This window comes from Pogona vitticeps, chromosome 6 (genome assembly GCF_051106095.1).
Source record: "Pogona vitticeps strain Pit_001003342236 chromosome 6, PviZW2.1, whole genome shotgun sequence".
NCBI classification, from domain to species: Eukaryota; Metazoa; Chordata; class Lepidosauria; order Squamata; family Agamidae; genus Pogona; species Pogona vitticeps.
In genome coordinates, this window is record NC_135788.1 from 48,020,583 (window position 1) to 48,043,442 (window position 22,860).

A 22,860-nucleotide genomic window follows, 5' to 3' on the forward strand; every position below is an offset into this window, starting at 1 on the left:
AGACAGTTTTAAGTGGACTGTCTGTCATTTGGAATCATCATGTCTGATACGGATATTGTGTTTATTTGCTGTAGTTAACCATATTCTAGTAAACTTATCTATTTCTTTCAGTGTTGCAGTATGACTGCTATATCATTCCTTCACACTGAACATTATTCTAGGATATGTCTGTTCAAAAAGAAGCTGATTTTATTTAAAATTGTTGGAGCTGTCCTTTATTTAGTAAATACCCTTCAGTGAGAATTACACAGTTAGCCTTTTCCATTATTCCTGTTGTATTTATTGTAATTATTCTCAGCATAGACTGAAATCTAGTTGGTGCAATTCCATTGTGTTGTTAATGGTGATGATATCACCCAATTACAACCCTTAAAATTTTTTAATTTCAAACTCCTTAACCCCCTCCCTCAAGTTCCCAGGCTCCCTAGGGATCCCTTTTACCATGGGGATGCCTTTGGGAACCTTGGGACCATCAAGGAGTGAGGAAGGGAGCTTTTAGTTTGGGAAAACTGGTGCTTGTTGTTTCTGCCACCAGATCAGGACTGCTGAGAGCAATCTGGTAGTGATCTTTTTGATATGTATTTGTTATGTTATTTAAAATATTTTTACTCCCTCTTCATAAAAAGGACCCCAAGCTGCTTACATCCTTGAAAGACAATATTTAAAGTTGAAAACAATGGGTATACAACAGTGGTTTACACCATTAAAAGACAATATTTAAAGCTAAGAACAATGAATATAAAGAGGCAGTTTGCATCATTAAAAGACAATATTAAAGCCAAAACAATAAGTATGCAAATACTAAAAAGGAACAAACAAATACCACTCTGGGGGAAGGTAAACACAAGTAGTACTGAAGACCCAATCAGGGCAGTAATGCATAAGAATCCATCTAAAGGTTATTCATGTAGCCAGTTACTCATATAGACAGACTCCCCTCCTGTACCATCCCAAGGCTTCCCCACAGCCTTGGATCTTGTAAGGAGGGGGGTCATCACTGTTTATGCCCAGTGGAATTGTGTAATTGGATTTCAGCCACAGTATATTAAGATATACAGTCATGGCCAAAAATATCGGCACCCTTGCAATTCTGTCAGAAAATGCAACCCTTCTCTCAGAAAATTGTTGCAGTTGCAAATGTTTTGGTACTCACATGTTAATTTCTTTGGTTTGTGTTGCAACAACACCAAAAATAGAGAAGAAAAGTCGAATCTGATACAATCTTGAAACTGTTAAATCTGACAAGAAGGAAAATTCCTATCAACCCTGTAAAATTCATTGCTTCTGGGATTGCTTTCAAACTCATCCTTTTCTATGGGCAATAAGAAAAGCAAAACTTGGATTCTGTTCGGTATCTATAGTTTGTTTAGATTTGTGTTGTTTTCCAAACTAGACTTGTACATTAGCTAATTGAGTACAGGTATAACATCATTTTTAAAAAGCACTGCTATAGTCTTCTTACTTGTTTTGCTTTATTTAATTTCTTACAGAGCTTGGCAACTTTGCTAATAACTTCCCAAATCCTTAATCAGTGTGTAGAAGCACTGCTGCCATATTGGCTCCAAAAGAGACGGAATAAGAGGGTCAAGAAAAAGGTGAAAGCACTGGAAAAAGATGCTGATTTATCTTTATACGAGCAAGTCAATTTGGAAAAAGGAATGGATACTTATTTGGTGAGTTGACCATCTATTCTTGTCTGTTTGAATGTTACATTCATTACTCCAGAAAAATAACAACTATTCCCATAGCTGTGAGCTGAAGAAGTTATTTGAATTTTGGATATAATTGGATTAAATGACTCCAAATAGTTAAAATATAAGAACTGGCATGCTGATTGTATTATTTTTATGAAGTTCATACTCCTCAGTCACAATGACGTAGGTTAGTATTAGTTTATGTGACACAGTAAGTTCTACCAGACAAGACTTTCATCATCCTGTTGCTCTATTTCACTCACAGAATTTTACGTAGTAGTCCAGACATTATTGTTTTCAACTTGTAAACCTCCTAGTCTTCCCCATTTCTTCTGTCTGTATTATTTTCACACATACACACAAATAAATCAGTGTAGGAGGGAAAGACATGTGAATTTCGTAATATATTTTGATTGATGGTATCAGGAACTTTCCATCTAGAACAATGGTGTGAAATTTCAAAAGATTCAGGGGTCAGTTTTCATACCTAGGACCCATCATGGGCTGCAGTGCCCCTGAAAAATGTGAGAAGTTATTTCTAGCTTCATGAAGTCGTCTTCTATATGGAGACTTTCATGGAGAATGCCATAAAAGCCCTTTTGCATGCCGTTTTATGGAGAAAATGTTCCTGGATATTTTGAAGCAGAAATAACTTCACATGGACACTGTTTTTTTGACTGGTAACTGGAAGATTGGAGGCAGGGACTTTAAAAAGACCTTAGGGGCTGCATTCTCTGCCCCTGCCCTGTCTAGAACCATCCTCTGTGAAAAGTCTCAATATCTAGTCCAAAGGTGGGAAATTTCTGAGTGACCCTTCAGATGTATACACCTTCCACTGGCCCTACCCAACATGGCTACTAGTAAGAAACCATGAGGGTTGTAATCCAAAATACATGAAGGGCCAAGAAAACTTTTTAGACCCACTATTTAAACATCTAGTTGCATGTCTTCTACTGAATTGAAGAGATTTTATAATCTTTGTAGCATAAGTAAGGTTCTTCATCGTGGTCTTCTGTGAATGCACACGTAAAGGGTTAAGTCAGTGCCAGCATCAGTCCCCTTCGGAACATTCTAGAGCTCTGCAAATAGAAACATAGTTTGAGATTACCTACACTGTGCATGCTCCGCCCGCCCAGTCCTCAGTTCCATTTCTCTGCTGTGTGAAGTGGTTCCTTTTCGCTCTAGCTCTGCTTTATTCGCTATTTTGGCTTGTGTTTTTTCTGGATTTTGACCTTGGTGTGTTCCTGGATTTTGCCTACTGCTTTGCAGACTTGTTGTGGTGCCTTGGGGTCGTTTTTTGACTCCCTCTGTGAGTTATCGATTTTCCCGCCCTTTTTACCGGCCGTCCCAGCCTCCGGGCTGCTGCCTATGCCCCCTCCACCATCTGGGCCCTTTAGCCGCTGTGTTGTGTGTTCGGCTAAAATCCCCAACAACGACGGGCACGGCACTTCTTTGTTCTGTTTGGGGGAATCCCACTCGCCCCAGAACTGCAAACATTGCAAGGCATTCACTAAAGCGGCTCTGAAGGCGAGGCAGCAAAGACTGAAACTTCATTTGTGGGGATCGGCTTTATCTGCCTCCAAATCCTCTGCTATGGAGATTTCGTCTGCTTCTTCCAACCCACAAGCTGACGGCAGCTCCCTCCAGTCGTCTGAGCTTACTCCTTCTGAACTACCTGCTCCTATACCGGCTAAAAAGGCGGCTAAGAAATCCTCATTGACCAAAGCTGCCCTGGTTAAGCCTCCGAAGCAGCTTCAGCCTAAACAACTTGCCGTGAGCAAATTTTCCACCCAGCATCTTCCATCTACTTCGTCCTCTGTGCCATCACCGATTTTAGAGGACTCGCTGGGAGATAAAGACTTCATATCGGAGGCACCTCATGCCATTCCTCCCAGGCAATCAGAGCCAGTATTACCCCTTGGCGTTCTGTCACCTACGCCAAGTCAGCTTGCCCTAGTGACTGCAAGCACGGGTTCAGCCCCTCTTAGCCCTGTATCATCCGGGCGTGCGTCTTTGGCTCCTTCTGTTTCTCCGACCCCTTCGCGAGCGACTTCGCCGCTGGCGAACAAAAAGGAGAAGAAAAAGCATATTTCTGATGATCGACGTCAATCTGACCGTAAAGAAAGCAAGGATCGACATCGGCGTTCTCGACGGCGACACCGTTCCACATCAGAAGATTCTACATCGTCTAGTGCAAGACATAGGAAGCATACGTGACGCCGCAGACGCCGGTCTTCTACCTCCTCATCAACGTCGTCGGATCGACATCGGCGACATCGACGTGTCAAATATGTCTACCTCTCTTCATCCTCATCGGGGTCCACCCCCCTTCGTAAGCATCGACGTTGACGTAAGCATGATGTCGACAACCATCTGCAGCCAGTTCCTCTTCCACCCAAACCAAGTGAACCGCCCACTCTGCCACCGCCAGTAGTTACTGAAACGCCGCTTCCTCAGCGTCCGGCCCCTCCACCCACTGTCGATGTCAACCATCCACGCCTAAAAGAACGCGTGAAGTATCGTCGGATGAAGAGGCACCCTTCTCCTCTCAACCATCTGATTCAGAAGGCGAGTTGCTTCAACACCCTAAGTCTGATGACTTACCAGTGGGGGAGACAGTCGAGTCAGATACTGGGGACCCTCATGACTCTTCCCCCTCTGAAGACTTCTCGTCCTACTCCCAAATGTTATCCAGATTGGCAAAAACCTTGAAGCTTCGTGTGGATGAGCCAGCACCTCCGGAGGAGGATCTCATATTTGGGGATATTACTAAGGAGTGTACCCCACCCCCTAGTCTATCATACCTACCTGCTTTACTGAAGATCATACAGGAGCTCTGGGACCATCCTTCGGCCTCATCCCCACTACCCAGGCGTACAGAGAACATGTATAAGATCATTGGGGATGATGCAAAATTCCTTTTGAAACACCCCATCCCCAACTCTCTGATTGTTGAGACTAGTTGTACAAAACCCTCTGGGAGGGCCCATGTCATACCTACTAACAAAGAAGGCAAGAAACTAGAGATGATAGGCAGACGGATTTATTCTCTAATTTGCTTCATTCTTCGCGTAGCTAATTACCAGACTACCCTAGGAGCTTATCAGAAGCAGTTGTGGCTTAAAATTCTTCCAGGTCTACAGTTGTTGCCTGATGACGTCAAACAGGGTTACCTCAATACTTTTGAAGAAGCCCAGACTGTCTCAAAACATCAGAGGATTGCTACATGACACTCGGTCGATGCTGCAGCTCGAATTCTTGTATCTTCCGTTACCCTCCGCAGGCACGCGTGGCTTCGATCGGCTAATATCCTCGATGATGTGAAAACTAAGGTTGAAGATCTGCCCTTTGATGCCTCCGGTCTGTTTAGTGAAAAGACAGATAGTCATCTGGAAAAGTTACATAAGGCAAAAAAGACAGCTAAATCGTACTACATTCAGCCTCAACCTAAGTTCAGCAAGTATCAGTGGAAAAAGCCTTCTAACCAGTTTAATCAGTCACAGCCATTCAGACAGTTTAAGACTCAGTCTCAACCTAGATCTGCTCAAGGTACTTCGTCGTCTTCTACCTACCACAGCCAGTCGTCTCAACGTTGACAGTCCTATAAGACCCCTGCTAAGAAGCATAAGCAGTACCTTTGATTTGCCGAATCCTCTCCTAAACTCGACTCCCGTCACAAGACTTCAACCGTTTTACCCAAACTGGTCCACCATCACCACTGATTCATGGGTTCTCTGCATCGTTCATTCCGGCTACCAGCTGGAATTTATCGAATATCCTCTTTAGGTCACGTAGAATACACATCATTCGACCCTGCTTTAGAAGAGGAGGTGCATTCCCTCCTGAAAAAACGTGCCATTCAAAAAGTGCCAAAAGAGACATTTCAAACAGCTTTTGTTCAAGATATTTTGCTGTTCCCAAAAAAGGAGGGGAGGTATAAGACCCATCATGGACCTAAGAACACTAAATATTTACCTTCGTCCTCGCAGATTCCGCATGGTGACCTTAGAATCCATCATCCATCTTCTAAAGCACGGCGACTGGTTCGTGGTCATAGACCTAAAGGATGCATATTTTCATGTTATGATTCATCCCAATCATCGGAAGTTCCTCAGGTTCATTTTTCAGGACACCATCTATCAGTTCCTGGCTCTCCCGTTCGGCCTTGCGACAGTGCCCAGGACGTTTACAAAGTGCATGGCTCCGGTAGCTGTTTATCTGCACCTCCACGGAGTTCGTGTCTTCCCTTACATCGACGATTGGCTGGTTGTCGCACCCTCTAGAAGCAGGGCCCTGAAACACACGAAATTCACCCTCCATGTGCTGCAGAACTTAGGCCTCCAGATAAATTACAAAAAGTCCCACCTCGTCCCCTCACAAACTGTGGACTACATAGGTGCTACATTGGATGCCACCAAAGGACGCATATTTCTTCCCCGAGAGCACATAAAGAAGATCCTATGTGCTGTGCGAAAATTCAAGGCAGGGAAGACGGTCACCTCTACATGCCCAACACCTGCTCGGCTTGATGGCCTTGACTACACCCGGCTTAGCTCATGCCAGGCTCAAGCTCAGGTCGCTCCAGGTATGGCTGCTAGCTCTCTTCAATCCTCTGAGGCACCACCAGGAGCGGTGTCTCCAAGTTACATCAGAACTAGCATGACAGTTACAGTGGTGGACATTTGTTCCTCACCTTCAAGTGGGACGGCCCTTCCGACCTCTTCAGTTAACTGCCCTAGTTACCACGGATGCCAGTCCCACAGGTTGGGGAGCACACTGTGGCCCTCATCACGTCCATGCCCTATGGTCTCCCCAGGAACGGGATTTTCACATCAACCACCTCGAAAGCCTAGCCGTCATCAAGGCATTGAAGGCTTTTCTCCCTCTAGTATGTGGTCATGGTGTTCAAATAGTTATGGACAACACCACGGCCATGTACTACATAAACAAGCAGGGGGGAACGCACTCTCACTCCCTTCTGTTTCTAACAGTGACACTCTGGGAATGGTGCTACCGTCATATTTTTCTAGTAGCTGTCCATGTCGCCACGGAGGACAATGCTCTGGCGGACGAGCTCAGCCGCCGCAATGCCCAGATGCACGAATGGGAACTGAACTCACAAGTTTTTCACGATCTTTGTCGTCGTTGGGGCACACCCACAGTGGACGTTTTTGCCACTCAATTCAACAAGAAATGTCCCCGCTACGCCTCCAGAGCCAGTCGGGGTCTTCACTCGATGGGGGACGCCTTCATGATTTCGTGGTCGATGGACCTAATTTACCTCTTTCCCCCTTTCCCTCTGGTACAAAAGACCTTGGTGAAGCTTCAACAGGAATCAGTGGACGCGATTCTTGTGGCCCTCCTCTGGCCCCGACAGTCCTGGTTCCCCACTCTGACATCGATGGCGGTGGACTCGATGACACTCCCGACCTTTCTGGCCCTTCTAACTCAAGATGCGGGCAACATCTTCCATCCCGATCTGCAGATGCTTCATCTTGCAGCGTGGAGAATATTCCCGAGATAAAAGAAGTATTTGACAAATCTCGGAAGGAATCCACATCTTTGCTTTATAAGTACAAGTGGAGGAGTTTTCTCAAGTTTACTGAGTCTCGAGGTCTCCCTTCTTGTCCAGTTGACATCTACTCTGTTACTGTTTTTACGTTACCTTTTCAATTTCAAGTTATCTGTTTCTACTCTAAAAGTTTATATTGCGGCTATAGTTTCCTTTCAGCCTCAGGGGTCACCTGCCTCTCATTTATTCTCACACCCTACGCTCAAGGCATTCCTTAAGGGACTTATACACCTCCGACCTCCGATACGACGGATTGTGCTGCAGTGGTCTCTCCATCTCGTACTGCAATCCTTGATGCGACCTCCGTTTGAACCATTGGCGACATGTGACCTAAGATTGCTGTCGTTCAAAGTTTTGTTTCTAGTGGCCATTACTTCTGCCCGCCGGGCCAGCGAGCTTGCTGCGCTCCAGGTGGATCAACCCTTTTTGCAATTTTTCCTGGACAAGGTGGTATTACACACCGACATCTCCTTTCTTCCCAAGGTGGTGTCAGATTTTCATTTGAATCAGCCTCTTATTTTACCTACTCTTTTTCCGAAACCTACCTCTCCTACCGAGCGTATGCTCCACACGCTGGATGTTAAGCAAGCCTTGGCTTTTTATGTTTCAAGGACTAAAGAGTTCCGATCTTCTCCTAAGCTGTTTCTTTGTTTTGTTGGTCCAAAGAAAGGTCTTCCGGTATCTCCCTCGTCACTTTCGCGTTGGCTTGTCTCCGCCATCTCCCTAGCATATGAGGTTCAGCGTCAATCGCCTCCTGAGGGTTTACGTGCTCACTCCACAAGAGCAGTCGCTTCTTCCACAGCCCTCCTACAGGACGTTGATCTCTCCGATATCTGTCGAATTGCCACCTGGTCTCAGGCTTCCACCTTTGTCACCCATTACAGATTGGACCTGAGAGCCAAGAGGGAGACCAATTTTGGAAGAGCTGTTTTGGCATCCGCCTTGCAGTGACGGCCCTCCTTCCAGTGAGTTAGCTTATCAGTCACCCTTTATGTTTGCATTCACAGAAGACCACGATGAAGAAAGTGGGGTTACTTACCTGTAACCATGGTTCTTCGAGTGGTCATTTTGTGAATTCACACAATCCTGCCCGACCTCCCCACTTTCCGTCACTGGGTGTGCATAGCTCATCCTTCACAGTAGTGGCGGAAAAATGGAACTGAGTATTGGGTGGGCGGAGCATGTGCAGTGTAGGTAATCTCAAACTATGTTTCTATTTGCAGAGCTCTAGAACGTTCCGAAGGGGACCAACGCTGGCGCTGACTTTATGTGTGAATTCACAGAATGACCACTCGAAGAACCATGGTTACAGGTAAGTAACCCCACTTTTTGTTTAGTAAATGAACATGGGGTAAAAACTGCCAAGTGTAGGTTTACTTTAAGAAAGAATATCACAATTAAAGCATCTCCTTTCTCCTAATGAACTATTCATGTTGGTCGTGGAGCAGTGGCACATACATTCTGTCATGCTTTATTAAATGAATACCTTCATGTTCCATGTGAGATGAATGGATAAGAAAGATCAATTGAACGTCAGACATGGAGAAATGAGAACAGACATCTCCTCTCTCCTCAATTTAATCCTGTATTCTTCTCCCTTCACACCTACACTTTTTACTTTAATCCTTTTAATTAGTTAGGAAAATACATAGTACTTTGTGGTCTCTGAATGCACACATATGGGTCTTGTCTGCGCCTGCGCTGACTTTCTCGGAAGATTCTAGAGCTAAAAGTAACAATTTTATGGCATGATCCCCCGTGAGGCACATGCTCCTCCCACTCACGATTCCCCTCAGTTCCTTTTTTCTGCCGTGCTGAAAGGCTCTTAGGAAAGATAGAACGACTTGTGAGCTACTTTTAGCGATTATTGCTTATTTCCCCTGTTTATGTCAGCTTGATTTAACTTTTCCTTTTTTAATAATTTAATCTATGATCCCCTGTGAGTTACTTCATTTTTCTCTCCCAATTTGGACTTCCCTCCCCCCCGGACTCTTCGACCATTTCCCCTTCTTTCCCCCCGCCATTTATGGCCTCTTCGGCTCCTTTTAAAAGGTGCGTGGGCTGCAATAGCAAAGTGCCATACTCTGATGGTCACAATAAATGCCTTTTTTGCCTGGGTGAACAACAACAGACCCAGACCTGTGCAGCCTGTAAAACTCTTACTAAATCTGCACTTAAACAAAGACTACAGTCAGGTCTCACCTTTGGGAAGTTGCAATGAACCCAGCAACTTCGGCTCCTTCGACGACTCAACCGCCTGAGGGATCGGAAGAGCAACAGACTCCATCTGCGTCTGCTCCTGGCCAAATGACCCCCCTCTCCTCATTCTAAGAAAGGGTCTGCCAAATCAGAAACATTCTCTAAATCCAAGTCGACATCACAGGCAAGTCGGCATCAGGAAACAACTACATAAAGAAAAGAAAAATCGATCATTAAGAAATCTAAGAAAGCTAAGTTGGTTCATCCCGATCCTTCTAGAGACGAACCCCAGTCTCCCATCTTGGAGGAATCATTGAGAGATACGCTGGAATCAAATTTGGAAAGGGATGAGGTGCATATCCCATCTGCACAGGCTCCAGCACCATCTGGTAGCCCTCCCCTCTCAACAAGCCATTTGGGGACTGAGCTTCTGTCCAATCTGGCCATGGCCCATTCAAGCCCTATATCAGGGCGGGCGTCTGAGAGTGAGCCTTTGGAGCCGAACACTCCTCCACAATCTCCTAGAAAAAGAAAGGAGAAAGGGAAACATATTTCGATGCTGACTGGTATGCCTCAACTTGGGCAGTACTTTCCATTTCCATTTTTTCCTACATTCCAACAATTCAGCATGGAAAATGTTTTTCCTTATTTGATACCGTTCCAAATCGAACAATACCAGAACCTGTCTCAACACCTTCAGTCCAAATCACCTCCATCTAAGAAGCATCAATCCCATAAAACAATTCCTGTTTCCATGTCAACATTCTCAAAGAAGCGTTCGACACTATCTTCCCATGTCGAACAAACCAAGCGTGCGAAGCACTCAGTTAAAGATAAGTGAGCCCTTAGTGTCACAACAAGTTATGCGGGCCCAACTACTGAAGCTCATCAAACATCTCATACCTTACTATTGCCTACACAGACTCAGCCTACAGTACAGATGATACTCAGTCCTCATCTTCATCTGACTCTGAGCCCGACCTCAACACGGACTCTTCCGAAGAATGGCCAGCCAATATTCCAACGCCATCCCTTGATGCCATTGACAACCATCCATCCTCACCGTCAGAGGATTTTTCTTCATACGCCAATCTTATATCTCGTATGGCTACTGCATTAAAACTTCCAGTGGAAGAGCCTCCTTCGCCAGAGACTGACCTCATATTTGAAGACATTAACAGAGAGAGATCACAACCTCTTAGTCTAGCTTTTATACCTTCCATGCTAAACCACATAAAGGACGCTTGGGACAAACCACCTACAAATTTACAGATTTCCATATGTACAGAAAATATGTACCAAACACATGGTCCCAATACTGAATTTCTGGCTAAACATCCTAACCCTAATTCCATCATTGTGGAATGTACCGTATTTTTGCTCCATAAGACGCACCTGACCTTAAGACGCACCTAATTTTTAGAGGAGGAACACAGAGAAAATATATTCTGAACCAAATAGTGTAATAAAATATTTAATAAACTATAACAGAATAATATTTGAACCATGTAAAGTGAACAGCAATCAACAGTGGCATTAATATAGACCACTGGTTCTTAACCTTGGGTTACTCAGGAGTTTTGGACTGCAACTCCCAGAAGCCTTCACCACCAGCTGTGCTGACTGAGGTTTCTGGGAGTTGCAGTTCAAAAGCATCCGAGTGACAAAGGTTAAGAACCACTGATATAGACCATTATCAGCCAGTGATAAGACTTATACCATACTACCTATATTTTACATTTCCTTTCATCCACCTCCTCCCCATGCTTATAGAAATGTCTCAATGACAGATGAGATTGTTGTGCAACTCTGCCCAGCTACAGCTCAAGCCTATATTAAGTTAGAACTGGTTTGTCTGATTTGGCACTGCATTGAGAGGTCCCTTTTAGTTGTGTGGGGGATAAATAGTGGAATTAAACAGCTGGTTTTCCTTATTTACTTTAGGTTATGCAAAAGAACAGCAACACAAAGCTTAACCTGATCCCATTCACCAGCAGTAGCACATGCTCAGCATAAGACCAAATTTCCAATTTGTGACATAATTGAACGTTTATAGCATGCAAGGCACAACAGGTTAGGCCACACAAAGCCATGAACAATGTTCTTGATGAGCCAAAAAAACTGAATACAAACTATAGTAGCTGAAATCAGGAAGCAGGTACTGTAATCCAGTTACAAGTCATGAGGCACAGTTAGTTTCCTTGCTGCAACACCCTTTGGAAATACGTTCTCTATTAGATGCCCAGAACTAGTTGAAAAGTTTGCACGTTGAATCCAAATATCTCATAGAAATGCATGGAAAATTAATTAATGCATTTTATGGGGGGAAAAGGTCAGAAACATTAAAAAAACTTAAAAGAAAGTCACTTACCAGGTACTTTAGACTGAGCCTTGCTCTTCACAGTGCCTTGATAGACCCCAGAACAGCCAAAAAAGAGCCCTAAACAGCTAAAAGCCAGCAGGCAGGCAGCAGACGTCAGCCATTTTGTGCTCTTCTCGCTCCTGCTCCTTCCCCCTCCATTCTCCCCACCTAACAGCTGATCGGCGCTGGTCTGAAAGGCTTTGCAGGCAGCTTTTAAAGCAAGTACCCCTATGCACGTTTCTACACAAGCAGGTTTCAACTCAAACGGAGCACCTTTTCACCCAAGCACTAACCCCAAACAAACAGCTTTTAAACTAAATTTTACATTTTAAAACGACAATATCAGGCAGTCCCAGGTCTCTCTCCCAGCTCTCTTAACTGCTTGGACTAGCAAGGAAGCAGACAAGCAGCCTCTTCACTAACTGAAAGTTTGAATTTCCCCACTTTCCCTGCCTTCCCTGCATATTAGGTATGCTAATATCTGTGCACTGGAGGATTGTGAGAGCAATATCCAGCCCCTGATGGTGGTCCTGTGGGGCACCCCAAAACACTGAGTAGCTCTCTTGGCCTCTTTTGGGACTCGGGCTGTGCAGCTCTGTTCTGATCAGGAGGTGCAGCCAGGGGGTCACCATGCCTTTGGGGGACAGGGCACAGAAAGGGGTAGGAGGTTCAGAGGCCATTCCAACTCATACCTGGCAGGGGAGATACCATGCTTATCAAAGTGGTTTTCCCAGGGTGAGGCTCCTGTATTGCATTTTGGATGTGCTGACCCCTGTGATTTCCCCAAATATGGGAAAATCAACTACCTAAGTGGGGGACTGTGTTTGTGGTTCCCCCTGGTTTTTCTAGAATTACTCTTTCCCCTTTTGTCTTTTGCTGTTTTTACTGCCTGTTAGCCTTGCTGGTTTTCCAGGTGGGCTCCAGGAAGCAGATCCTAGAAAGCTAGCAGTGCTTTTTATTTATTCTGGCTCTCTTCCCTTCATTACAATATTTGTTAATTATTCCTTGCCAAAATTTCAAATCATCCTCTGTTAACTATACTGGTAATATTCTAAATAAAAAATTAATTTTGGTAAGATTTTCATTTTTATCAATGCAATCCTTCCAAACCAAGAAAGTTTAAAATTATTATATTCCTGTAATTGCTTTTTATTTACTTCCTTTAATTTATTATAATTACAGTGGTGCCCCGCACAGCGAGGTTAATCCGTTCCGGATTAACCTTCTCTGTGGGAAACATCGCTGTGCGGGAGGGAAAAAGCCATAGAAATGCATTCCACCCTGAGTTTTTGCTCTTAGGGTTATTTAAAGTGTTTCTCAAAGGAGTTGCTAATTCAGTCTATATAAACTATGTGTTGCTAAGGAGTGATGACACAAAAGGCCGAATTGCAGTGTCTGTTTACAGTGTTCTCTCTATAAAGGCACGATGACAAAATTCCTGAAGCGACTTTTTTGTCTGACCTTGGCAACATCCTTCAGATAAGCTAGTGAAGTTATGCCTCAGTTTTCTTCAGTGCATTGCATAATTATGATTGAGATTGTGCCTTCTTGACAGTCTGGACTCAATGATATCATACAGAGTCTTTTCCAGCTCTGCAGTTGTTGTTATTAGTGCATACCAGCAATTTATACACACTTGCCTTATGGATGGTTTGAGTGTCTCAAACCAGGATCAAATCATGGTGTGGGGATCTTTTGTAGGCAAATTTACAGAAGATCCAGCCTTTGTGGTCTTTAGCAAAGCTGTCCAGTCACAGAACACCCCTAGAAAAAGTGACCAGTAAAACGTTTCTGAATGTAAAAGGATCACCATATGTCATAATTGACCTGACAGCATGTAATTGCCACCCAGAGTAAACCATTCGTCTAGATGGGTGGGGTATAAATCTAATAAAATAAATAAATAAAATAAATATAAACCCATTCTGATCCTCTTTAATATATTTTGTGATAAACGTATTCATTTTATTCGCAAGTATTGCTGTGAATATCTTTGCATCTTGGTTTAATAATAAAATGTGTCTATACGAACTTGGATCTGTTAAATCTTTATTGGGTTTTGGAATAAGAATTATCAATGAATATTTCCAAGAGTCTAGTATTTTCTCTCCTTCCAATATCTCATTATAATGTATTTTTAATTTAGAGATCAATATTGATTTAAGTTTTATAATATTCTGATCCCATTCCATCAAAACCTGGAGTTTTATTGTTTTTTAGTTTATTGATAATCTCTATAATTTCTTCATCCTTTATCTCTTTTTCTAATTCTCTTCTATCATTCTCTAATAGTTTATTCTTAACATTTTCTTTAATATCTATATCTTCTTTCGATACACTGTTCCTTTTATATAAATTTTGATAGAATTCCTGTAGTATCTTTAATTTTTCCTTCATTAGACTACAATTCTTATCTGTTTCATCTTTACTCACTCCAGTTGTATTTTTTGATCTTTTAGTTTGTACTATTCTAGCTAAAAGCTTTGAGTTTTTATTACTATATTCAAAAAAATCCTCTTTGCATATATCAAGTCCCTCTGGACCCTTTCTAACTCCACACTTTCTAATTCTTTTCTTTTAGCTCGAATCTCTAGTAATTTTTTATTATCCCTATCTATAAAATATTTATTTTCTAGATACTTTAATGATTTTTCTATTTTTCTTATATTTTCTTCTCTCAAATTTTTTAATCTTACAGGATTCTCTTATAGCAATTCCTCTCATAATTACTTCCATAGTGTCCCATCACACTCCTATTTTGTTCCCAGCTGCTTCATTAATTGACCATATTTCCAACCATTCTTTCTTAACTTTATCCACTACATCTGGATACTGAAATATATTGGAGTCTATTCTCCATCTCTTTGCTTCTCTATAGTCCTTCTTTACTTTCATCTCCATCACCATCAACACATGATCTGTTATTTTTATCACATTAATATTTGTATCTACTACTTTTGAAATTAAATGTTGTGATATGAACATAAAATTTATCCCTGAATAACAATTATGTACAGAATAATAATATGGAAACTGTCTTTCATCCCCCTTCAATTCTCTCCATATGTCTCTTAAATCAGTAGTTTTTAACATCTTACTCAAGAGGGTACTTCTTTTGTTCAACTTATCTTTTTTTACATACCGATTTATCCTTTACCTTATCCAGAACCATGTTGAAATCTCCTGCCATAATCACATATCCCTTTCTGAGCCTCTCCATCTCTTTAAAAACAATTTTATAAAATTCTCCTTGATTCATATTTGGTGCATAGACATTTACTAATGCATAATCTTCTTCCCCCATTTGACCCTGAATTATCAAATATCTACCATTGCTATCTTTTATTACTTCTTTTACCGTAAATTCACAATGTTTAGATATTAATATTGCTACCCCTTTAGATTTGGAAGTCCCAAATTCTTTTTCATAAATGTGTATATTTTGTAATTTCAACTCATTAACTCCATCCTTTAATTAATGTGTCTCTTGTAGATAAATAATGTCAACCTTGTTTTTCTTCAATAATGATTCTGTTCTCCTTCTTTGTTACAGTTCCCAAGCCTTTCACGTTTGAAGTAGCTACCCTGATGTTTTTCCCCATATCCATTCCATATTCTTTCTTTTATTCTGTCACGTTGTGCATCCCACAAAACAAAAATAAAAACAAAAACACCTAAAAAAACAAATCCACCTATTCCTCTAACTAATCTCCTATCCCTAACTTCCTTCTCCACATATAAACTCTTTGCCTCCCTCTCATTTCTCCGTGCCTCACTAAAGTTTGATGCGAGCTCTGGGAGGGAGGGAGACATCACCCACACCAGTCCAGGTCCCAGCTGAATCCTCATCCTATTTCACCCTCTCTGTATATTTTTCCTTTAATCCCTTCCCTTCTTTATTATTTATTGTTTATCCGTAACCATTATATTTTCCTCTCCTTTCTTCAAACCCCAAAATGAAAACAAACAAACAAACCACCGGTGGGGGAGAAAAGCCCACCAGGAAAACAAACAAAAGGGAAGGAAAAAAAATAAAAATCATGGGCCAGTTACCGTGTTTAAAAAGGGGGGGCAGGAAGGAGGAGTCATCAAATGTCCGATAACCTCCAATAATTTCTTCCATTCAGAATATCTTCTCTTTCAAACCACCACTCATTGCAGGCCTACTTGCTTGCATCTTGGTCACTTTCATCTTCTTGCCAGAGCCCCCACGCCATCATCAGATTCTTGCCATCTTCGAAAGAGTAGATTTTGTGTAAGCTCCATCCTTCCATATTTTTAGAAAGACAGGATGACCCTGGTTGTATTTCCTTTCATTCTTAATTAGGATTGATGTGATGGGTTTCATCATTTTCCTCCACTGTATAGATTCATTATTTAAATCCTGGTAAATCTGAACTGAATTTAATCTATAGACTACCAGTTCTGGCTTTTCTTTGATGACCTTAAGAAATTGCTCTTTCTTGACATAGTTGAAGAATTTCAATATTACTGTATAGGTGTCGGTCTCTTGCTTCTGGGATTCCCAACAAAATGTATTCTCTTTATATTTTCCTCTGTCAGATGTTGGGAATTCATAATAGAATTAATCCAGTCAACCACTTCCTGCTTAAGGTCCATTCCTTTCTTATGCTCAAAATTCATTATTTTGATGTTATTATGTCTGGAGTTATCTTCAAGGTAAATAACCTTTCCTTTCAGATCATCTATTTTCTGATGTTGCTTTTTTGTTTCCCCCTGGAAGTCTTCCAATTGTTGTATCCTGGCCTCCATTTTCTCTAGGCTTGCCTTAATGTCTACCACTTCTCCCTGTTGTGTTTTATTGTCCTTTCCCATCTGCTGATTCTCCTTTATTATTTATTTATTTATTTGATTTTTATCCCGCCCATCTGGTCTGGTCGACCACTCTGGGCGGCTTCTAATAAAATATTTAAAATAGAACATAAGAATATTACAAACAGTGTAAGCACATCCAATAATAAACAAATAAAAAGGAAAGAAAAGAAAAGAAAAAAGTTAAATATTGACCGGAGGGAAGGCCTGAACATATAACCATGTTTTTAATTGACTCTTGAAAGTGCCCAGGGTAGGGGCCGCACGAATCACCGGAGGAAGGTTATTCCAGAGGCGAGGAGCCACCGCTGAGAAGGCCCGATTTCGTGTCCTTTCCTTCCAGGCCTCCCTCAATTTTGGAAAGGACCTGTTCCATTTTTTTGTCCAACTTACTCTCCAGCCCCATTACACCAGCAGCTATTTCAGAGAGTTGTTTTTCCATGTTAATTTCAGTAAGACTGGTCAGAGAGGCAGCCCCTCCCTCCTCTTTTCCAGCAGCTTCCCCAGTCTTCTCTTCAGGAGCTTCTTTAGGGGAGGGGGGCTGTTCCTCTTCCACCCTTCTTAAACGCTCAACACTGCAATCTGATGTTTTTTCTGGCAATTCCCATGTCCAGCTTTTAACTCTTATCTATGCCTTTCCTCATAAGCAGAACGAAGATTTATAGCACCCAGAAAACAAGCCGTCTTTAACAGTTCATTTAGCTGCTTAACTTCTCTAACGTTATTTCCTGGAGAAAGTGAAAGCACATTCCTCAGATAATCAGGGAGACTTGAAGTTTTCATAAAGAATGTAAACAAATTTACTCACATTTCCTTTAAGGAAAAAGGCATTTATCACCTTATTTTACATTCCATAGGGCGATGAGATGAGGGTTCAGCTGTGCATCCCATCCTGGCAGAAGTGACGTCCCCACGAAATCATATTCTAACTTGCAGTCCTTCCGTTCCTATAAATCTCAATACAAACACTATACTACCAGCAACCATCTCAATACTACCAATGCTACCAACCGTACAATTTCAACCCCAATAACCAGACAGATCTTTCTCAGTCCAGGGACCCTCGACATCATCCTCTTGTTCATAAAACCAACAACGACAATGGCAACCTTTCTGTAAACCACAAAAGAAGCAAAAGATCTACCAGCAATACTAACACCTGCGTTTTTCCTCCGACCTGCCTTATACCCCATTTCAGACAAAATTACATTCTCACCTACCCTCGTGAAAATTCATTTTTGCGGGTTATCATATAGAATTTGATTCCCTTCCACCATCAGATAAGCTAAAATTTATCTCATATTCCGAGGTCCACCATCAGGAGGTTACTACTGTTTTGAGTAAACATGCCATAATGCAAGTACCACCACCAGATTCTCTCAAAGGCTTTTACTCAAAATACTTTACAGTACCTAAGAAGGATGGAGGCCTTCGCCCAATTCTTGATCTTAGGGACCTGAACAGTTTTATTCGACCTCAAAAATTCAGAACATTAACCCTCGACACCATTATTCCTCTTCTTTCACAGGGAGATTGGTTTGTGGTAATCGATCTGCAGGATGCATATTTCCACATATCTATTTATCCATCCCATCAAAGTTTTCTCAGATTCCACTTCAGCAACTCTGCCTACCAATTCCATTCCCTACCATTTGGACTCTTGACAGCACTGAGAACATTCACAAAGTGTATGGCGCCGGTTGCAGCATACCTTCGGCTACAGGGTATACATATCTACCCTTACAACCACAACTGGCTAATAGTAGCAAAATCCATGCCAACGTATCATTCCCCAATGGTCTCTCCAAATCGTCTTAAATGCAGTAATGCACCCACTATTTGAACCCATGTCCTCTTCAAATTTGAAACTACTTACTTTCAAAACAGCTTTTCTTGTAGCTATAACATCGGCTAAGAGAGCTATTGAACTTGCCGCTCTCAGGTCTGATCCACCTTTTATTCAGTTCCACCCTGATAAAGTGATTTTGTATTTTGATGTTTCATTTCTACCTAAAATTTATAAAGAGTAGTTCAGGCTACTGCTCTTTATACATCAACCCATCATTCTACCATCATTCTTCAAATCACCTTCATCTTCTCTAGAGCACATGCTCCACAATATTGATGTAAGGCAATCACTTGCATTTTATTTGGACATAACTAAAAGCTTTAGAACAACCAACAGGCTCTTTGTATGTTTCCATAGTCCTCATAAAGGAGGTACAGCTTCATCTCAGTCCATCTCCAGATGGATAGTCCAGACGATATCTCTGGCTTACCAGCTGTCAGGCAAGTCACCACCTGAATAATTAAAAGCTCATTACACCAGGACACTGTCCACTTCTATTGCTTTCCAGCATGGACCTGAGATTCCTGACATCTGCCGTGCTGCAGCGTGGTCCACACCATCAACCTTCGTGAAGCACTACCAGCTAGATGTGAGAGCACGCCATGATGCTGGTTTTGGCAGAGCTGTGTTGGCATCCTTCCTACCGTGATGTCCCCCCTGCCGGTAAGTGAAGCTTGCTAGTCACCCATATGTGTGCATTCACAGAGGCCACAAAGAAGAAAGAGAGGTTACCTACCTGTAACCATAGTTCTTCTAGTGGTCCTTTGTGAATTCACACTACCCACCCATCCTCCCCTCTGTCCGTCACAGGTGTCTTATTTATACCATAGCTTTATGCCTGGCGGACAAATTTTAGGAACTGAGAGGAATCATGAGTAGGAGGAGCATGTGCCTCACGGGAGATCATGCCATAAAATTGTTACTGTTAGCTCTAGAATCTTCCGAGACGTTCAGCACAGGTGCAGACAAGACCCATATGTGTGAATTCACAGAGGATCACTAGAAGAACTATGATTACAGGTCGGTAATCTCTCTATTTGCCACAAACCGTTAAAGTGCCTCTGATCTGGTATTTATATTTAATGATCTCTTTTCTTCCAGGGAACTTTTGATGATTATTTGGAGTTGTTTTTACAGTTTGGCTACGTGAGCCTTTTTTCTTGTGTCTACCCCTTGGCAGCTGTTTTTGCTGTGCTAAACAATGTCACAGAGATGTATTCTGATGCCTTAAAAATGTGCAGAATCTTTAAACGTCCATTTGCAGAGCCCACTGCAAATATAGGTGTATGGCAGGTAATATGTTATTGTTGTTTGCACAATGTTGTTACTGTTCTGTTGTAATTGAAATATATGAGAAGATTGTTAGATTTGTTTGTCTAAAACAGTTGTCTGGGAATGCCTAGTACAGTGGCGCCTCACATTACGAGCGCTCCATTTGACGACGAAATCGCATCACGATGAAGATTTTGCGATCGCAAAAGCAAAAGCGATCGCAAAATGATGTTCCCTATGGGGGAATTCCGCTTTGCGATGATTGGTCAGTCCCCTGTTTCGCTTACCGATTATCGCAAAGCAATGATTTTCGGCCAGCTGATCAGCGGTTTCAAAATGGCTGCCGAGTGAAAAACATGGCCGCCTGCTGTTTTCTGGCACGGATTCCTCGCTGCACGGGCAGCGAAAATGGGCGCGCTATGGAGAATCGTCACTGGACGGTGAGTTTTAAGCCCCTAGGAATGCATTAATTGGGTTTTAATGCATTTCTATGGGCTTTTTAAAATCGCATGACGACGTTTTTGTTCGACAGCGATTTTTTCGGAACGAATTAACGTCGTCATGCAAGGCACAACTGTATATAGAAATAGGCAATGTTGTTACTGTTCTGTTGTAATTGAAATATATGAGAAGATTGTTAGATTTGTTTTTCTAAAACAGTTGTCTGGGAATGCCTAGTATATAGAAATAGGTGCAGAGCATATAACTAGTATCATCTTTAAGAAGTAGTCTATCTCTTTCTTCACCGATGGACAGGTTCTGTTGGGGAGAATCCCAGTGATACAAGTTTGGAATTGACAAATCTGAGGATCAGCAGAAATGGCTGGAGCAATTTTGGCTGAGATTTGTTGGGAGAAATTTCAGGTCCCAGTTGTCGTGAGCAGGATCCCCCTTTTTACTTTCTAATATGTAATAGAATTAATTTGTTAGGGGATTAGGTCCCAGTGGGATTCTAAGAGCAATCAGTCAGATTACAGAAGACCCTCTTTCTCCTACTCCTTCAGTTTTTGGGGACACACAGTTTTGGGTTTTGATAGGCAGCTGCTTCAAAGTTAGCATTGCAGCTGAATCCAAGGCAAAGATCTTGCAGTCCAGGTTCACTCCTAGAGATGTATATGCCTCATTGACTGGTTATAATATTCCTGTAGCATAGAGCTAGGAAGGAATTGATCTCTTTTTAATACTGTCATTGGGAAAATTCCTCTAACCTAGTCCAGATTTCCTGAAGTGAACAATTAGGCTTAAATCAAATTTTTAATTCCAAGTAGAGTGGATGTTAGAAGTAGTGAGAAGCTGTTAAATCAAAACTTGTGTAAGTTCCATTGATTCAGTGGGTCTAATCTATTTGGGGATGACAGTTGTATGTGGGCCACAAATTGTTAGGATGTTCTACTTGCCAAAGGCGTTAGCTGCTGAATTATATGAAAAGCAGTTTTCAGTCTTACTTTCAGTCCCCAAATTCTTTAGGAAAAAGCAATTCCTTCACTATAACTTCCCAGGATAATATATTCATTTATGTTCTGACTGGATTTATAACTGGTCACCATATCATTATTTCCTATCAAATGTTACTATCATGTGATGGATATCCAATTTTTGTATTAGTATAATGTTTGACTGCAAGATGATAGGAAAACATTTTTTTTATTTTTAAAGCTTTTGTGATGTACCGTTTTTCACAGATTTCATGTTGACTGTTGGCACTTCTCTATAGAAAATGTATGAATGTTAAATGCTAAATTATTTCTCAAAGCTTTCCACCTCCCCCTTCCCCCTTTTTTGTTTCAGTTGGCTTTTCAAACAATGACAGTTATATCAGTAGCTACCAATTGTGTTCTGATTGGCATGTCACCCCAAGTAAATGCACTCTTCCCAGAGTCAAAAGTGGAGCTTATCCTGATTGTAGTGTTGGCAGAGGTGAGTGTATAATTTAAATATTACAGAAATAATAGCTTCAGTGTTGTATGTATTTTTGTGGCTGGAAGATCTTCACTTGGCTATAAGGCAGAGCATTTTTTTATCAGTGATAAACTTTTCCTGTGTTTTAGGGAAATCTTTGCATGTTGACATGTATCTGCTTTTGTGTGTGCAAATATGCATACAAAGGGTTTAATAAAATGCTTTGGTGGTAGACCCATGAGTTAATGTAGTTTGTAAAGAACTGTTGAAACTAAGGTGAACAGATCTCCATATACAGTAGAGAAATGAGGGCAGAATATGAATACTTAACTGTATCCTCTCACAATGTCTTTCTTGACAACTTTTTGGTTTTGAACTTTGGGGATAGAAATTTAGTAAACTTGCTACATTTAGCCAATTGAGGTTAAATTAAAGTCAAATTAGTATTACCTAGTGGCTGCAATCCTGCTGTACTGATGTTGAGAATCCATATGTCATCTTGTTGGCTTGTGTTTTTTTGGGGGGGTGGCCATTCTTGACATCTTCATAATTCTATTGAAATAAAAGAGTGGTCATTATACAGTACAAATGCAGGAGTAGATGATATCTTTGTAGACCTCTATGTTTGCTAGCTATCAAAGAAACCTTCTTCATTAAGGTTTCACTGGTGTCTTGTTGTTGTTTAGTCCCAAAAGTTCATGGCAAGTTGGATTTTGCCAGGTGTCTTTTTAAGATGCAGGCAAGGAAAGATGCAGAGTGCATTGGAGTTGTGGCTTTCAAGTTACAGCTGAGGAAGCTACGGATTGGATATCACACCCCAGTTCTTCAAACAAAGAAGTGCAGGCTGTAATGAACACCCTGTCTTCCTATATATAATTATATTGGCCTGCCCCAATGGGAGCTATTGGGAGGCAGAGGCAGAGAAACTAGAAAGGAGGGGTGAGTCAGAGTTTAGTTAGTTCAGTGAGAGACAGAGTTGAGAAAAAAGAGTTTGGGATTAGAGGCAGAGAGAGTGTTTAAGGAGTGATTAGTCAGTGTGTGACCTGTATTAATTAAGACAGAAGAGGTTAAAGTAAAATACTGAAGCTTTGTGTAACTTTAAGAATGTGCTTAAGAACTAGTCCTAAAACAACTTAATAATAATAATAATAATAATAATAATAATAATAATAATAATAAT

The 22,860-nt window shown here is 41.6% G+C and overlaps 1 protein-coding gene, 1 long non-coding RNA gene, 1 other non-coding gene and 1 pseudogene across 11 annotated transcripts in view; 3 read left to right on the forward strand and 1 right to left on the reverse strand.

Moving 5' to 3' along the window:
- The window catches only part of ANO10 (anoctamin 10), a 168,160-nt gene that overhangs the window by 46,590 nt on the left and 98,710 nt on the right, over positions 1-22,860 (forward strand). For 6 of the 9 annotated variants that reach the window (XM_078377331.1, XM_020799473.3, XM_078377334.1 and 3 more), the window contains exons 9-11: positions 1,491-1,673; positions 19,611-19,802; positions 21,570-21,698. In XM_078377331.1, the coding sequence (XP_078233457.1) occupies positions 1,491-1,673; positions 19,611-19,802; positions 21,570-21,698 (504 nt within the window). The remainder of the gene's footprint in view (positions 1-1,490; positions 1,674-19,610; positions 19,803-21,569; positions 21,699-22,860) is intronic. The other 3 variants (XM_078377333.1, XM_078377332.1, XM_073003461.2) reach the window with 1 other exon arrangement.
- LOC144583909 (U1 spliceosomal RNA) lies at positions 12,512-12,666 on the forward strand (annotated as a pseudogene).
- LOC140701569 (small nucleolar RNA SNORD89) lies at positions 13,185-13,294 on the forward strand. Its single transcript, XR_012080460.2, has one exon. It is a non-coding gene; the product is annotated as a small nucleolar RNA SNORD89 (small nucleolar RNA).
- Positions 21,977-22,860, reverse strand: part of LOC140708182 (uncharacterized) — a 64,649-nt gene continuing 63,765 nt past the window's right edge. Inside the window, exon 3 of the long non-coding RNA XR_012088358.2 lies at positions 21,977-22,232. This is a non-coding gene — a long non-coding RNA (uncharacterized LOC140708182). The remainder of the gene's footprint in view (positions 22,233-22,860) is intronic.